The 18412-nt window shown below is 36.3% G+C and overlaps 1 protein-coding gene across 1 annotated transcript in view; it reads left to right on the top strand.

The window, feature by feature from the left end:
- LOC149238037 (ubiquitin carboxyl-terminal hydrolase 16-like) overlaps nucleotides 1–17523 on the top strand; it is a 73880-nt gene extending 56357 nt beyond the window's left edge. Inside the window, exons 8-11 of the mRNA XM_089372898.1 lie at nucleotides 15414–15498; nucleotides 15584–15796; nucleotides 16224–16285; nucleotides 16415–17523. Coding sequence (XP_089229024.1) covers nucleotides 15414–15498; nucleotides 15584–15796; nucleotides 16224–16285; nucleotides 16415–17441 — 1387 coding nt within the window. The 3' untranslated portion in view covers nucleotides 17442–17523. The remainder of the gene's footprint in view (nucleotides 1–15413; nucleotides 15499–15583; nucleotides 15797–16223; nucleotides 16286–16414) is intronic.
- The last annotated feature ends 889 nt before the right edge of the window (nucleotides 17524–18412 follow it).

The following is an 18412-nucleotide window of genomic DNA, read 5'->3' as shown; positions in this document are numbered from 1 at the left end:
TCGGAGTGTGATCAAAATGTTTGATGAAGGGGGGCTTGTGGGATTAACTTCAAGAGTACAAAAAGGCTTGTGGGACCAAGTTTCAAGGATAAATGTAAGTTTTTTGCCTTTTGCCATGGTAAACACATTTTAAATCATGGGAATCTATGAATCCTATCTGCATCAATGCAACCCACTTTAACATGGAGCATCGTCAACTTGATCAACACACATACCACTTTAACATGTCCTGTTTCCAAGGTTGTTGTCCCCTATATTGGACACTTTTATTTCCGTGATTTGATCCCTTTGCAGTTGTTTGGGGTTAGGTGGTTAAACCACCATATCCACTCAGGGGTGATATGTTGTGTGAAATATGTATGGATGCAACACTAGTAATGAAGTCATTCTTTATTCTCTCTACTAGTGTCTATGAATGTGTGAATTCTAAATTCTTACATGGTATCAAAGCAACTATTGATTCTTCGGAGTGTGATCAAAATGTTTGATGAAGAAGGGCTTGTGGGATTAACTTCAAGAGTACAAAGAGGCTTGTGGGACCAAGTTTCAAGGATAAATGTAGGTTTTTTGCCTTTTGCCATGGTAAACACATTTTAAATCATGGGAATCTATGAATCCTATCTGCATCAATGCAACCCACTTTAACATGGAGCATCGTCAACTTGATCAACACACATACCACTTTAACATGTCCTGTTTCCAAAGTTGTTGTCCCCTATATTGGACACTTTATTTCCGTGTACTTTATGTCCCATGTCATTATCTCAGGTGACTTAGGTTGCACGCCAATAAATCCTTCCTATATATATATGCATATAAGGTTCAAATCTCCTTAGAATTTATAAACTAAAACATTTACATTTTTACATGATGATGATACAAATTCAATCATAGAACTATATTACGTCAATGAGGATAAAATGACAAACATATGAGAAATTAGAATCACAAATTGTAGTCTTCTAATTATGTCTTCAAAATCAAAATGTATTGCATATATACTGAGCCACTGCTAGTATAGGGGGGAATGCTAGATCTAGATTTGTAAATTTCCATGGATATTCCATTTGACAACTTGTTACAAAAGATCTATTAAGATATATTTGAAGATTCATAATCTACACTGAGGGTTACTTTATGCTTAGATTTATGGATTTATTAATTACTGTGTTATGGTTATATAGAGAACAATAAAGTAAAACTCATAGAACACAATGAACCCAAGATATGATTTGGGAAACCCTTGTGGGAGAAAACCCAACTGGAAGGTGAGGTTGCTCTGCTCTCTCTTTCTTTGAATGGAAATGGATGCAAGTACAAAGGAGTGAGACTTGTGGCCCTTGGGCGACTACAGTGGACAAACCCTCTTTGTTTTCCCTCTCTCTATCCATTCTCAGCTACTTTACTAATTTATGGAACATAATGTATTCGAATAGAATGGAACCCATTTTCCTCCCGATGGTCGGGTTATAACACATTTTGATAGCCTACTAGGGGTTAAGTTGAGTTGCAACTCTAAACGATAGTTACAATATGGACTCTTCTAGAATCTTTTTCCTCATGATCTGTGGTTAGCCCCTTTTCCATGAATAATGGGGGTTGATGCAACATCCTTGAATCATGGTGGTCAAAATAGGAGTGTCAACTTCCAAGTGGCATAACTTTTGCATATGGACTCCAATTGAGGCGACCCTTGCGCTGTTAGAAAAATACATGTGTGTAGAATAGTGATAGGGGCGTGATCCTTAAGTAACAAAGTTTAACCCCCAAAAAACATCATTTAATGCCTCAAATTGCTTCCAAAACGTTTTGGACTCTAATTCACCAAACTAAGACTTGGCGGTAAAAATGGTCGTGTGAGATCTCTAAAACCATCAAGATGGATGACATAATATAATGATCTAATCTAGATCATACCTCCCCGTTTTGGGAGTATTTTGGTTCCCAAAAACTTCTACTAGATGAAGTGAGAAAACTTTTCATCTACCTTCTCTTGGGTGTACCATTTAGTCTTGTCTGGAAGTTGTCCTTTCAACCCAATTTGCCTAAGGTCATGCTGCCTCGTATTGTAGTCCTAGACCTCTTTTGCAAAACTATATCCTCTATCAACCCTTCATGAGTATCTAGTGCCGAATCCTCTAAAGGAGCTAGGACCTATTCCTCTTCTCGATCCAACAAGGAAGGTTCATAGAGTTTCAGATCCTCTACATTCACCACTGAGTGAATGCACATGTATGGGGCTATATTGAGTCTATAGGCATTATCTCCCACCTTTTGGAGTATCTCAAAGGGACCATATTGCAGAGCCTTGACTTTTTTACCAGGACCTGGTAGCATCTCCTTGTTCAACTATAACCATAGTCGGTCTCCCACCTTGAACGACTTCTTTGTTCTTTGTTGATCATACCTGGCCTTGTATTTGTCTTGTGACTTTTGCAGTGTCTCCTTTTCCTTTAGATGGATTTCGCTGATCTTCTCAACAAATTTTTTTTGCGCTTAAGGCATCGCCTGTAAGATCTCCCCTCACTCCTTGTTGCCCATATGCAATATCTAAAGGTGAAAGTGGAAAATACCCAAAACAAGTTTCAAATGGGGACTTACTAGTAGAAGTGCGGACTAGGTTGTTATTTTATTTTATTTTTGGGTTTCTTGGACTCCTTTGGTTCTTCTTGATCTCTCGATTTTCCCTTTGATTTATCCCTTGCTTTGGAATCTCCATCTTCTTCGAATAATGCGAGCTTACTAGTCAGTGCTGCCATGAGGAAGCTCTCATTATAGTTTATATTTGCTACTTGTGCTTCCTACTACACAAACCTCTCCTCTATGAGGTATTGAAGGTTAACATATTCTTCGACCATGGTTGGGGTTATATATAACTTTTGGCTTAACCGATCTGGACCCACTATAACTCTTCACAATATACCCAAAGGAACCTGTTCTGATACCAATATATTGCTGTGGATATTCCACTGGATAGTTTGTCACAATAGATCTACTAAAATATATTTGAAAATCTATAATCTACACAATAAGGGTTAATTTCTCTTTAGATTTCTGGATCTGTTAATTACTGTGTTATGCTTATGCATGCAATGGATAAAATATGGAAAATAGAGAACAACGAAATAAAACTCACAAACCACAATGAACACGCCTTATGATCTGGGAAGCCCTTGTGGCAGAAAACCTAGCAAGAACATGAGGTTGATTTGCTCTCTCTTTCTTTGGATGGAAATGGATGCAAGTACAAAGGAGTGAAACTTGTGGCTTGCGGGTTGCTACAATTTGCAAACCTTGTCTGTTTGTTCTCTCTCTATCTAGTCTCAACTACTTTGCTGATCTTTGTAACAAAATGCACTCGAATAGAATGAAACCCTTTTTCCTCCTAGTGGCCTAGTTGTAACATGTCGAAAAAATTGTAACTAGTGTCAGTCTTCATAATTGTATTTGAGTCATGATGTAATGTATTTGTCAAGAAAAAGAAAATTATAATAAAATAATTTATTTTATGAGCATGGGTTTCATGCTTCTAGGTCAAGCCTCCATTGTATGCTTTTAGGTTTGTGTCAAGAATCAAAGTCATATTCATTTTGTAAAGGGCCTTTCTTGGGTTCCTCATGTTGAAGAATGAAAATATATTTTTATGTCAATAAACCTCCATCTACCAAGTTGACTACATCTTCTACTTGTCGATCTCATTAAAGGGATACATCCTCACATTAGAAGAATAGATATATACAAGTGCTATTCGACCTTTTGGAGACAAGACACACATGAAGTTGATCTACAATTTTCAAGTGGAGAAAGAGATGTGAAAAATGTCCAAGAAAGAATTCTTTCATCATTTCAAGGAAAGGAATTTGCATAACATTGAAAATCTTTGGAAACCAAAATTTTCTGTCACAAGTACAAGGGAAGTGAAGACATGTTGCAGGGCTGAAATTCTTGTTATGAAGCAGACCAAAATTCTTATTGAGCAGACTCACGTTGTCAATTGAAGGAAGAAGCTAGAAAGTTGATTTGGTTAACATGGAGGCTGACTTGGTGGATGGAGGGAATTTATGGTTGTCTCAATTTGATTTGAATCTACTAGTGGAATTCTTTTGATTGGGTTTTCCCCTGGTTGAGTGCCTACATCTTGTGTCATGTATTGTGATCTTCATTGTTTGGCATTTGTCTTGATGATAGGAACCTAATAAATTGTAAAGAAGAATTATTAAACATCACAATAAAATGTCAAAGGAAGAGAAATCAAATTAATAATAACCCTATCTAAGCTGCCTTAGATTTCTCAACGCAGTATCATAGCTTGGTTTATTGACATGAGGGAAACTAGAAGATCAAGCAAGTGATACAAGGCTTCAAGACATTAAGAAAAAGTTAGATCCCTAAGTCCGAGCTACTAGAAGGAAGGAAATCTAAATTCAAGCACATCCATTAGCCCTAATCACAGTGTCTAAGTCGCAAGTTTGAGCAAGGAAGACAAAGGCACTAATAGCACTATTTTGAAGCACCAAGGGGCTAAGATAAATAGCCTTGTCAAGACCAAGCATCCTAAAGAAAAGAGCGAAGCACTGTGCATGAAGATAGTGATATGAAGTTACCTCAGAGATCCGAAAACTTGACACCATTTCAGAGATCTAAGAATATAGGAAGTATAAGTATACTTGAGGGTGACCGAATCCTATCTTGTGTGGACTAGGAATCATATTAAGTTAGAGAAAGGATCTCTTAAAATAGGACTGAAATATTATGAGGCCTTATAGACCTAGTTAGAAAGCTTGATATAAAGCTATAGTCACCCTGAAAAGAGGAGCTGAGATTCCTATTTCAAAGTCCTAGGAATAAGTATATTTTAAAAGACCTAACCTAAAACCTCCATAAAAAACTGAAGACTCAAGGTTGAATAATTATGGTCAATCATCTAATAGTAGTCACCATACTTAAAGAGAAAGTTGCAGTGCTGTATATTGGCATAGAAATCAAGTTAGTGTGGTATATGCACATAAGATCTGAGCTTGAATAGTCACATAGAAGAAGGTCGAGTCACCTCAATAGTCGACCTTATAGAACAAGAAAGTCGCTGTCAAGACAAGCATACCGAGTTTATTTGGAAAAGCTATATCATTAGATTGGTGAAGCACTAATCATAGGGTCACACTCAAGTCCAGTAGCAGAAGATTGAAGAGCAGTGGAATCATTCCTATTTGAAGTTTCTTTCAAGGATCTCTTAAACGAAGTAGTCTATATGAAGTCTATTTGAAAACATCTAGGAAACTCCCCTTACTACAGTCAAGAGAAAGCAACTTGAGGTACTCATCAAATTCAAGTAAGTATTACTCATTATGTTTTAGTCTTCTAACGTTATGTCTTCAGCTTGCAAGGAGAGTAACAAGCTCAATGAAACATCAATCATGAAAGACAAAGGCATGTTATTTTGAGGCATGTATAGTATGCTCTTTTGTTAAAGTCTAATGTTTAGGGTTTGTAAGTTCTCATTGTATCTAGGGATTGTAAAACTCTAGATAGTTCATATGAAAACCCTCACTTTACTTGGATACCCTATGTCATAATATCTAGGGTTTATGGCAATCCTTGGTAGGAATGAAATTGAATAATGTCTAATCCCTTGGAATTTACTCCCTTAAAAAATAATGGAAACCCTAGATAATCATCACACTATTGTACTTGTATATTTTGGTTGTGTTTGTCAATTAATATTGCAGATATATATTGAAGGAAGCAAAGATGAGGTAGACATGTTAATCTTAGTAATGGTAACTTAGTAAATCAAGTTGGATCCTTTGGGCACAAATTAACTCACTTGGAAATGGACCATAAAGATGCTAAGAAACTCCACAAGGTTTGTTAAAGAACATCTCAAGGTATGTTTGACTTAATTTGTTGTAGATCTTCTTCATTTGAAAATTGCTTTATATTACTAACTCTCTCATGTCTAGGGTTTTGAATCATAAAGATTCTTGTTAGGGTGATTAATCACTTGGTTGAATCTATCCTTATCATACTATCTCTTGCCATTTTGTTCATTTTGGTGAGGCCCTAACCTTTAGGGTTCACTATAAAACCCTAGCCTTTCGATGCTTAGAGTATGCTAATGATGAAACCCTAGTCTTCTTAGGGTTTGTTGATAAAGTTAGATCTCATGATGAAATCCTACTCTTTTGATGTTTAGGGTTTTGGTAATGTTATGGTAAAACCCTAACCTTTTAGGGTTTGATATCTAGGTTATATGATGAAGCCCTATATTTTTAGGGTTTGTTAAATAAGGGTTTATGACAAAACCCTTGCTATAGTCAATCTTAGGAATGAAATGCTAGATGTATGTACTTCTGTATGATCGAAACCCTAGCCTAGTCAAAATTGTTGTATATCTAATTTTTTGAAGTTTGATGTTTGTATCTAGGGTTTATGATAAAAACCCTAGTAAAAGATTGATATAAGTTTCTAGGAAACCATAATGAAACCCTATATATGAAAATGATAGAAAGATAACTTGATTATTGATATCCATGATTTAGTCTGAAGAAATCTAGGGTTTTTGACAAAATCCTAGTAGAGTTTGACATGAAATTCTAAAATCTTAATATTGAAACCCTAGATGTAAAATGCTATAATTGGATTGCTAACTTGGTTTAGTTACTGATATCTAAGGCTTTATGTCTTGAGGATGGAATTGAGGGTTTGTAACAAAAACCTACCAAAGTTGTTGAAATTTAAAAATATGTAATATTTGTTGATTGTGAACCTAACCAGATGTCTAAAGCATGATTATTTTGATGCTCCCATCATTTCGATATAGTTAACTTCATGCTCGTGTATATTTGTATTTGGTTGTACTTGTTATTGAAGATTTGTAGGTACATAATCTTCAAGATGTTGGAGATGATGACCGAAATTCTTGTTGAGTAGCAAACTTACGTTGTCATGTGAAGGAAGGAGCTAGAAAGTTGATTTGCTTAACATGGAGGCTGACTTTGTGGATGGAGGGAATTTATGGTTGTCTCAATCTGATTTGAATCTACTAGTGGAAGAGTTTTGATTGGGTTTTCCCCTTCATAGGTGTTTTTCCGTGGTTGATTGCCTACATCATGTGTCATGTATTGTGATCTTCATTGTTTGGCATTTGTCTTGATGATAGGAACCTAATAAATTGTAAAGAAGAATTAATAAACATCACAAGAAAATGTGAAAGGTAGAGAAATTAAATTAACAATAACCCTAACTAAGCTGCCCTAGATTTCTAAACATAACAAGCCCAATAGCTTACTAGTGATTAAGTTTGATTTCTAGAGTCTTCTTCCTCATGATCACATGGCTAGCCCCTTTTCCATGAATAATGGGGGTTGACTTGGCATCCTATCGAATCATGGCCGTCAAAGCAAGAATGTCAACTTCCTGGTGGCATTAATTTTGCATATGGAGTTCGATTGAGGTGATTCTTGAAGTGTTGGAAAGGTAACTGTGTAAAATAACACTTTTGGTGTGGTGTTTAAGAGAGAATGTCTATCCCCTAAAAACACTATTTAATGCCTCAAATTGCTTCCAGAATGTTTCGGACCCCAATTTGCCAAACTAGGACTCGTTGGAAAAAATGGTCTAATGAGTTGATTCATCCATGTTTTCTACTCTAAAAGCATCATTATGGATGACAAATAATATAATGATCTAATCCGGTTCATACTAGAACCTTAGTCATCGGGTTTGGCGAATTTGAACGAAAAAATTCGAAATTCGCCGAACTTCAAACGAATTTGTTTAAGTTCACCGAACAAAATGGCGAATTCGAACTTCAAAGTCAAATGAATTCAAATTTCAAGTTAAACTTAATCGTTAAAAATCATTCAAATTCGTTTTAAAATTCGTTAAAATTCAAATTTTTCCGTTTAAAAAAAATTAGAAATGAATCATGAATTTTGCGGGCCCCGTGGTTTTGTTTTGGTTTCATTGTTTGTGGTGGCCCATGGGTTAGAACTTAGGTTCCTTGTTTGCAGCGACCAGTGACCGGTGACTAGTCCACAACGTGAGGCTTGAGCTCATACACAGGCTACAACTTTCGACTGACGACGGGTTTTTGACAACGTTTTCGACGGGTTGTGGGCCATGGCATGTGGCAGCGTCGACGGGTTGTAACTTAGACCATAGGTCTGAGACTTGAGTTAAGAGAGCGAAGGGATTTGAAGCACTGTTTGCGGGATTTGAAGTGCTAGCTCTGTGCTTTGAGCTTAGTATCTAAACTCGTTACTCACCTCAGAGCCTATATCACTACTGTCTGTATCTTTTTGAGTGCTTGTGTGAAATTTGAGGTTTTATGCATCATTGCAAAGTAGACTCTCTAAAGTGACAAAGGCGCCGACCTCATCTCAGGCTGTGGCTTGTGGCAGCGTCCTGAAGGCTGACACTGACCAGAACTCGCCCTCAACATTAGTCCCTGAACTTGGATTCAACAGGGCTGCAACTTGGCCTCATCAACAGGCCTGAGACTTGGACTCAACAAGGCTGCATCTCGGCCTCTTCAACAGGCCGGAAATTTGTCCTTAACAAAACTATAATTCAGCTCTTAAGATACCAACACTCTGCCCTTAAAAATTGATAGAGCCTGAGAGCAGTGAGCCTTCTGAGTCCTGACAGAGCCTGACTCCTGAGAGCAGTGAGCCCTCAAGTAGCCTCGGCCCTCTAGCAAGTCGCATAGTGCACTGCCTAGATTCCAACTTCCACCTTCTAGCCTCCAGGTAAGTAAAAAATTTAAATACACTTTTTTTTTATTAGTTCAATAAAATTTACTAGTTTTTATCAGTTAAAACTGAAATACAATTTATTAGTATTTAAAGAGGCTTAGGCTGAATTTTGAACTGATGATTTTTTCTTTTTTTATAAATTACAGTGTCAAATTTTCATAATTTCATTCTGCAAAAAAAATATAAAACTAATTAAAATGTAAATTAAAAAAAAATGCAGACATTTCGGGCTTCAAGCCTTCACCTCAGTCTTCAACAATCAGAGATTCAGAACCTTCAAATTTCAATGGTACCCCCAAAATCAACTGTTGTAGCTTGGAATTTTGTCAAAAAAGATGGGAATAATCTTTCATGTCAGCTATTGACATGATTTCACTGGCTCTTTAGCTAGAGCAGTGGATCACCTTCTCAGTATTAGCAATGGAAGTGGAGGTGGTGTTGAAGGTTGCACTAAGATCTCTGATGAACAAAAAGCCACAATGGAGAAAGACTATTTCACTTCAAAGATGGAAAAGGAGAAAAGGGTAAATAAGAGGTAGCGAATTGAGAGGGAGATTGCCATGTCTTCCTCCAACACCATTAATTCAATCTCAACCATTAGTGGGTCAAGTTCTGCTCAAGTAAAAACAGGTGGAACCAAAACATTAAATCAATTCTGGAAACATGTTGAGAAACAAGAAGTTGATGATGCTGTTGCAGAATTCTTTTATGCATGTGCAATTCCCTTTAATGTGGCGAGGAGTCCATATTTTAAAAATGTAATTAAAAAGGCCATTGATTTTGGGAAGGGCTATGTTCCTCCCGGATCTGAAGCTTTAAGGACAACTTTGCTAAAGAAAACAAAAGATAGAGTGACAGGAAAGTTGGCTCAGATTAAAGAGCCTTGGAAGCTTACATGATGCAAAATTTTGAGTGATGGTTGGTCAGATTTGTGTCATCGCCCATTAATCAATGTGGTCGTTTATAGTCCTTAAGGGGTACTTTTCTTGAAGGCAGTAAATGCAATGGATCGAGTGAAGACAACATAATTTATTTTTGGAATTTTAGATGAAGCGATTCAAGAGGTTGGGGAGAAAAATGTTGTCCATGTTATTACAGATAATGCATGAAATTGTGTTGGTGTAGGGACGCTGATTATGGAAAAGTATAATCACATTTATTGGACCCCTTGTGCAACTCACTGCTTGGATTTAATTTTGCATGGCTAAGCCAAATTTCCTTGGCTCAATGAGACAATCTGAAGAGCCAAAACAATTGCAAACTTCATTATCAACCATCGTCTCACTTTGAGGATATACAGGAAGAATGCATCAAAATAGTTGTTGAGGCCTTATGATACAAGGTTTACCACTTTTTATATTACTCTGAAAAGAGTTGTTGAGGAAAAAGTGAGCCTAAGAGTTGTTTTTTGCAACACTGAGTGGGAGAGATCTACCCTTTCAAAAGAAACTAAGGGGAAAAATGTTGAACAAATAGTGCACAATAATGGCTTTTGGGAAAATGCAAACAGGGTTTTAAAAATATGTGGCCCCATTGTTAATGTGCTCCGCATGGTTGATGGTGACAAACCTTGTATGGGTTTCGTTTATGAAAGCATTGATCGTTGCAAAGAGACCATTGCAACTGCTTAATGTGGAAGCTGATTACTAGGAGATATGGGATTTAATTGATCAAAGATGGAAGATGATGCATAGTCCATTACATGCAGCAACATGCTATTTGGACCCTAGATTGTTTGGGTTACCAAGACATAGGGATGAAGAAGTCATGAATGGACTTATCCAGGCTATTGAGAAGCTAAATCTAGATCCAGAAATTGCAGGTTTGGTTAGAAGTCAGTTGAGGGCATACAGGTTAGAAGAAGGTTTATTTGGAACACAATCAACAAAGTATGATAGGAGCAAAAGTGATCCAGCAATATGGTGGGAATTTTATGGTTCAGGGGCACCAGAATTGCAAAATTTTGCAATTTGTATCTTAAGCCATGGATCAAGTGCATCAGCGTGTGAAAGGAATTGGAGTTCCTTTGACCACATTCATTCCAAGAAAAGAAATAGATTGTTATCTGGAAGATTAGAAGATCTTGTTTATGTTCGTAGTAACTTGCAGTTGGCTTTGAAAAATGTGGCTAAAGAGTTATCCAATTCCTCTACTCCGTGGATTGATCTTGTTCCAAATGCATCAATGGATGAAGCTGATTTGTACATTGATAGTGACATTGACAGGGAATTGACTGATGAATTTGATGCTGAAGCATCTAGAGGATTCACAACTCCTAATGCTCTTGATGATATAGAACTTTTTGATATAACAAGTGGGCCATAGGAACATCAAGAATAAAATTTGTGTTACTGTTTTAGATTTCTAGTTTACTTTTTGCATGAACAATTTTCTAAAATTGCCAAGCTACTTTAAACTTTCGAGTTTATATATTTTGAATACTTTTTTATTAAATTGTTTTTCAATATATGAAATCTGATATGGCCCATGGTTTTGTTGAATTTGATATGGGTGCCAATGTCTATGATGAATTTCTCACCTTGTTTACCATGTATGGAAGTTGGTTCTTTATTGGAATTTGGCACTCGCTTTCATGGTTTATAAAATTATGTGGAAATGATTTAAATGTTTGAGCAATAATCTTATGTGTTGTGCATTATGGACTTTGAATTTTACTTTAAATTGATTATATATATATATATATATATATATATATATATATATATATATATATATATATATATATATATATATATATACATGTTTTTTTTCGAATTTCTATATGTCGAACTTTATCGGCAAAATACTAGTTGCCGAACTTTATTCGAATTTCAAGGTCGCCGAACTCAAACACGAACGTGAACCTGGTGACTTAGACTAGAACTATAGATGATAGGGTCTATGATCTTAATGACATAGTTTGAAAAAATGAAACTAGTCTTCGAACTGGCGACCTATCAAATTGTGTTTTGATTTGGATTCAATGAATTGGTTTCTAAAAAATAAATACAATAATAGTTTTTAATGACAAAAATAATTTTAAGATTCCAAACCATGATTTCGAACCATTAGAGACAAAATATGCAAAATTTGTTTATCTATATACCATGTAAGCGTGAATATATCAAAATAGCACTGAGTCCAATACATATCAGCAAATTACATAATTAGTGAGGCTCTAAATGGCTTCTAGAGTCCAAAAACCATGCTACAAGCTGCTAGGCTGCTGGCTTGATCACTCATCAAACTCATCAGCGCTATTAGAAATGGGATCATCAACATGAGCTACATAAACATCATTTGGTTCAAAGTCTTCATACTCTTCAGATTCCTCAACCTTATAATATGTAAGAAATTGAGAAAAATTAATATGCCCAACTAATGGTTTTGGTTTGAGTGAAGGGTCCATATCCTCAATCTTATAATATGGTAGAAAAATATTGACATGCCTAACCATATAATTTCGTTTGAGTGAAGGGTAGATTTCTTTTATGTCCACGACAAAGGAGTTTAACAATAAATACCACTGACATCAAAGGAATTCAACAATAAATACCACCAATATCAAGGTACTTAAAGCACTTCGTGCTCTTGATTAAATGTCAATCCCAGATGCCCATGTTGAAATTATAACGAGGGTTGGTCTTCGTAATTGTCATTGTACTTGTATCAATGTGTATTTTATGTAAAACAAAAGAAGAAAAATTGTTATTATTTTCAAGCATGTTCTTCTAGCTTTATATTAGTCAAAAGAAAATCTAGAAGGGCATGTTCTTCATGACCCTTGCAAAAGAAATAAATATAGAAGTTGTAAAGTGTCATTTGTCTCACCAAAATGCCAAGTTGGCCCTCCTACCCCACAATTCGGCTCGCGACATGTGACAACCATTTGCTTGTGGAGAAGACTATATATAGACCACTTGCATCTCTCATTTGGACATTATCCTACACACATATGTGATCTGAAATAAGGATGAAGAACTCTTGGAGTACGAAAAACATAAGACAAGGTTACTTGCTCAAGGATATTTGGAAGGTCGAAAAGAAGTAGAAGTCCGAGACATAAATCTATTGTTTTGTAACTCGTCCCTGTGGATAAAAGGTGTGAAGTCTTAGGCTTTTCTGTGGATGATGAAGTTCTAAAGAACAAACATTGTGGTATCTTGAGAGGGCTGACTTGGCTCTTGGTAATTGGTCTACGGGTTAGTTCATTTATGACTTGAATTTCTCTTTATGACAAAGATTCTATAAGGAAAGGATTAATGGGCTTTTCCCTTGTGGGTTTTGCCCTGGCCTTTGGTCTAATTTCTTGTGTCCCATGGCTTTTGTGCATTGTATTTGTATAATTGCTTGATGGCCTATTGAATGAAGTAAATGCTAAATTGAAAAATATATATAAATAGTCACAAGTAATTATCATGTTAAGAAATTCTCTCTTGCATTTGAATTTCAATGACCCATAGCCTCATACATGATAGAATTCAAATAAAATGTTGCAATCCTACCAATCCTACAAACCATGGAGCAAATGGTGTACATTTGCAAAACCTTGCCATTCGTGTTTTTTCACAAGTAGCAAGCTCTTCATCAGCGGAAAGGAATTGGAGCACCTATGGTTTTATTTATTCTGTGAAGCGCAATAGGTTGGGCTCTCAGAAGGCAGAGGGTCTTGTTTATGTGCACTCCAACCTTCGCCTTGCATCTCACAGGGGTCTAGAATACAACAGTGGTCCTTCTAAAGAATGGGATGTGGATCCAGGAAGTCCTGATTTGGATCTCTCTCTTGCTGCCCTGAATATTGAGGTCCAGCCTAGAAGTGGAATTGGCCCACCATCTTCTTTAGCACCACCATCCACTGTTGAGCATGCTTCTGGTTCTAATTTTGATGAGGATTATGATGATGAGGATTAGTCTTTTGTCTTTATAGTTCTTGCAGCCTCATAGTCTTTATTATACTTGCAGCCTCATATATATAATAAAGGCTGATTTTGAGATTTGGATATATAATAAAAGTTGATTTTAGATATTCCGATATTGCTATTTTTATTATGTGATCATTCATGAGTAAATGTGATGTAAATTTAATCATAACGTTTAAACTTTAAATGTAATAAATTATAATGTATCATGTATACTTTATGATTGCACATAACATTTCTTAAATGTCCTAAATTCTAATATATATATATATATATCGCATTTCCCCATTTCCAAAATTTTGGGGGGTCACATTTGATACCCGTGCCCATTTTGGAAACTCATACCTGTTTTCCCGTTTCGTACCGGTGCCCGTTTCGGAAACTCGTACCCAGTTGTGCAACTTAGTTTCAGATGACAACGGCCATCTTTATCAATGCTGTGAGGAGAAATCTTTTTTGAAGGGGGCGATGTAATGAATATAAGTTAGATAATAAATATAATATAGTATATATAATAATAACAGTAATAGTAACAACAACCTGGGTTATAACCCTTCATTATGTTTGTTCACTTGTGACCTGTCAATCTATTTATATACACAGTCGGAATATCTTGTAAAACATCATTGAATCGGAGTTATAAAATAATAATAATAACCTGGGTTATAACCCTTCATTATTCTTTCACTTGTGACCTGTCAATGTATTTATAAATACTGTCACGAGGTCTTGTTCATTATTCAATCAGTAGTGTGTATATATATACATATTGGGTGATTTACATAATAGCCTGTTGTGCTTATTACATTATGCTCGAGAGTAGCATGTTTGGTAACTAAAGCAGGTATTGGAGACTCTAAGGAAACATCACCTACCGGCAAACGCAGAATGTGAGTTTGCTAAGCTATACTGGGTATACTTGGGTCATGTGATATGTGGGGATGAGTTAAAGATTGATTCTGCAAAGATAGAGGTCATCCTTAAGTGGCCCACTTCTGCTAATGCCACAAAAGTTAGCTGTTTAGTTTTATGGGAACAACATAATATGTAAGAAAGTTCATAGCATCTTTTTCATTTGTGGTAGCGCTACTTCATGCCATAACAATTAGTGGTTAAGAGTTTGTATTTGGGTAAGGCTCAATAGAAAGCTTGTGAAGAGTTGCACCAGATGATTAGTGAAGCCTCAGTCATAGCATTACTGAACTAGCAAAAGTCATTTTAGATAGAAACTTATGCTAGTGGATATGCTATGGGAGCAATGCTAATGCTGGGGAGACCAGTTTGCTATCATTCAGAGCTATATATTATATATTAAACTTGTAATATGTATGTTATATATTATATATGGCATGTTATATATGCATACTTATTACCATATATATGATGGTGGTTGAGGTTTAATTCTTCATTTTGCATCTTCATGTCTGAGAAAGGGATGTTTGAGGGGTCATTTTGTTTTCCTTTCAAATTCAGGTTCTCAAAAATACATGCTAAAGATGCTGGGATCTGTTACAGTGCAGTCATTAGCTAAATCAATCATGTTATTAAGAAAGTTGTCTACAACTTCACAGGTTTATGAATTTTTATGTGTGGGGTCACTGAGCTGATCATAGGATGTATTCTTGGCTGCAACATAGAAAATTGCTTGTCTGGGCCCTGCTTTCTTGGCTTTTTGGGTCACTTATTAGTTCCTTAAATAGATGAGACTAACACACCCTTATGTTGCTGTGTATGGCAGGTGCAAGTGCTATGTGAAGGCTAGAAAGCAGTTGACTGTCCATGAAGCTCCTAACATTCTTACCATTGCTCTCAAGAGGTTTCAGGTACCAGTCTAATTGCCTTTCGTGTTGGCAGTGCATTTTCCGTTTTATATTTTCTGACAGTTTTGTTTACCTTTTTCTGTCTCAGTCTGGGAAGTTTGGCAAACTCAACAAGCGTGTTATTTTTCCTGAAGTCCTGAACATGAAACCATACATGAGTGGTATGGGTGACAAACCACCATCATACAAGCTATATGCAGTCGTGGTGCATTTAGATATGATGAATGCTTCCTTTTCTGGGCATTATGTATGTTATGTCAAGAATTTACAAGGGACCTGGTACAAGATTGATGATAGCAAGGTGAGTTCCCTTCACAAAACCAATAGAATGTACTATTGACATTGTTCTATGCAAAGACCAAGTTAAAACGTTATTGTCTAAGCAGCCAACAGTCTTATTACTTTTGAGTTGGGTGGGAACTACATTTGCACCTAGTTTTCACAAACAAGGGAACTTAACAAGTTGTTTAAAACTAGATTGAGTGTTCTTAATCGTGGCACTTCCCTGTACTGGATTTATGCAAAAACATACTTTATTTTTAAACTATATTTGGTTATTTCCATTGTATGCTTTCTACTCTTAAACACAAATTTAAATCATCACTGTTGTTTTTGATTGCATTTGACTATAGAAATCCTGGAACAAATTCATGGTTGGGTCAGTGACTGCATTTTCATTGTATTATTCTCTGATTATGACTATGGCTTTACTGTCCTGCTATATGTAGGTAAAGCAGGTGGAGCTTGATAGGGTACTTGCACAAGGGGCATACATGCTTCTGTACTCTAGGTAAATAGCAATAGTGAATGGTTTATTGCTGTCTACAGTATTTCATGTTTTTTACATTGAAAGAACAGCATATATACACAAACAAGGACCAGAAATAAAAGAAACCTTCTGACACATTGTTTTTCCCAGGTCTTCACCACGACCACCGGCTGTTGTGAAGAATTGGGTGGCTCATTCCTTGGCAACAGTAAATGTCATCCCCAACACAAAAGCTGCCAAACAACCGGTGCTGAATAGTGGACCTCGAGGAATTGGTGTGCTTGATGGACGATATTCTTCAATGGCCTCCCATGCATTTAATTTTGAAGATTATGGTTTTGATTGCAATGGTAACCCAATCATAGGAAGTGGGAACATAGTGTATAGAGACTACCCTGATATGGCATCTAGTGATTCTGGATCCCTCTTCAGTTACTCGGATGAAACTTCTTGCAGCACAGAGAGTAATAGAGATTCAACTAGTACAGATGATTATGTTGAGACAATATTTGGAGATTCAGGACAACCCACCAGTTCTGGATTGGGTGAGGACCCTTATACAATGTCCAGTTCAAACTGTTATATGAAATCATCACCCTCTTCTCTTCAAACAGCATATTATTTTGAAAATGATGCATATATCCTGGATTCTGGTTTTTCAAATCAGCATCTCTGTGATGACGTATATCATGGAACAAGGAAGATTGATCCTGAATTGACCCCTCGCCCCAATCCACTTTCTCAAGATACTGATGGACTACCAGATTCACTTAGGAAGACTGCTAGCAGCTATTTTTTCCCGCCCTTTCCATCAAGCCATGTAGAAACTGGTTATTTTGATCCTAACCTTTGTAGCAGACGTAGTGATCGGTTAGATTATAGGACTAGTAACATAAACAACTATTCGGAGTCTTTGCACTTTCAGAATTCAGTTGGGGTTCCAGATACAGCAGACACTGGAGCCTATAGCAGTAGTGGTGATTTTTCTATCCCAGCAAAATCGCAATATGAGAAAGAGAAGTACCCGGCAGGATTTTTACAAGAAGCAGATAGGTTAAATTTTGATGTAACATCAAGATCTTTCAATGCAGCTTCGTCTAATTTTGATTATTGTTTTGTTCGTGACACAAGAACATCAGATTCAACTATGCCCGAGTCCTTTGGGCCCAACAGATAATTTAATTGTAAATTCATATGCAAAATATGTTCCAGTCCTTTTTTCTGTTTATAGATGAAATGTATATGCTCATTCTTGATTACTAGTGGATCTTCTAGGGATGTTCTTGCTTCAGTTGTATCTACTAAGAGTCTATCACTGACTACAAGATGCATTATTTTGCTGGCAAACGACAGAGGCCATGAAGCTAATATATTACTAGAATAACATCACAAGGTATACATACTTGAAACATTAACACTATAGATAAGCACACCATTCTGTTGGTATCTGCAAAGTATTACAAAGCCTATTATTGGCAACGCTTTGCCACGCTGAAACCATTGAAGACTGGCTATTTATCTTTAAAGGTTGCAGTGCTATAATAACATTTGGAAGCTGTATTAAGACAATGAACAGACATCATATCTATCTCAGAAATAAGATGCTTTGGTTCATATCAATCCCTGTTTTCTTTGCTCTCAAACTGCAGAATTTCTGGTCGTGGTGCTTTGCGAACAAAATATCTGAAGAGTTGCAATGTTCCAGTATAAGATATGTGATAGTCCACCAGGAATACCTGCTTTTGATTCAAATTGACATCAAATTCCCTGTTTTCACGTAAGTCATTCTTTACAAAATATTAAATCTATGCACAAATATGCCTCATTTGCTGAAAACAATGATAAGCTTAAGTTCAGGTTCAGATTCGATACCATTTGAGGCATACTCTTATACGTTTGACCTCGCTTCTGAATGTGTAGTGCGCTGTAATCATATTATCTTCAGATTTTCAGCCTCAGTGGATTCGGGTACATCTGGTTTTTGTTTGTTCATCAACATGATCCATAACCATGATGCAATTTGTTTGTGTAACATGTACACAATTACGTTTTTTCTGTTCTGCATGTTGCACATAAACATACATGAAATTTCATCATATTTTTGGTAACAAAAAGATGTCTTGCTTGATTAATTAACGCACCTTCTGG

This window comes from Pinus tabuliformis, chromosome 8 (assembly GCF_031772625.1).
Source record: "Pinus tabuliformis cultivar Carrire ecotype Pingquan chromosome 8, CPIR1, whole genome shotgun sequence".
In the NCBI taxonomy this organism is placed as follows: domain Eukaryota; kingdom Viridiplantae; phylum Streptophyta; class Pinopsida; order Pinales; family Pinaceae; genus Pinus; species Pinus tabuliformis.
Note: the sequence above shows the minus strand (reverse complement) of the source record. Positions and strands in the feature narration are given on the sequence as shown.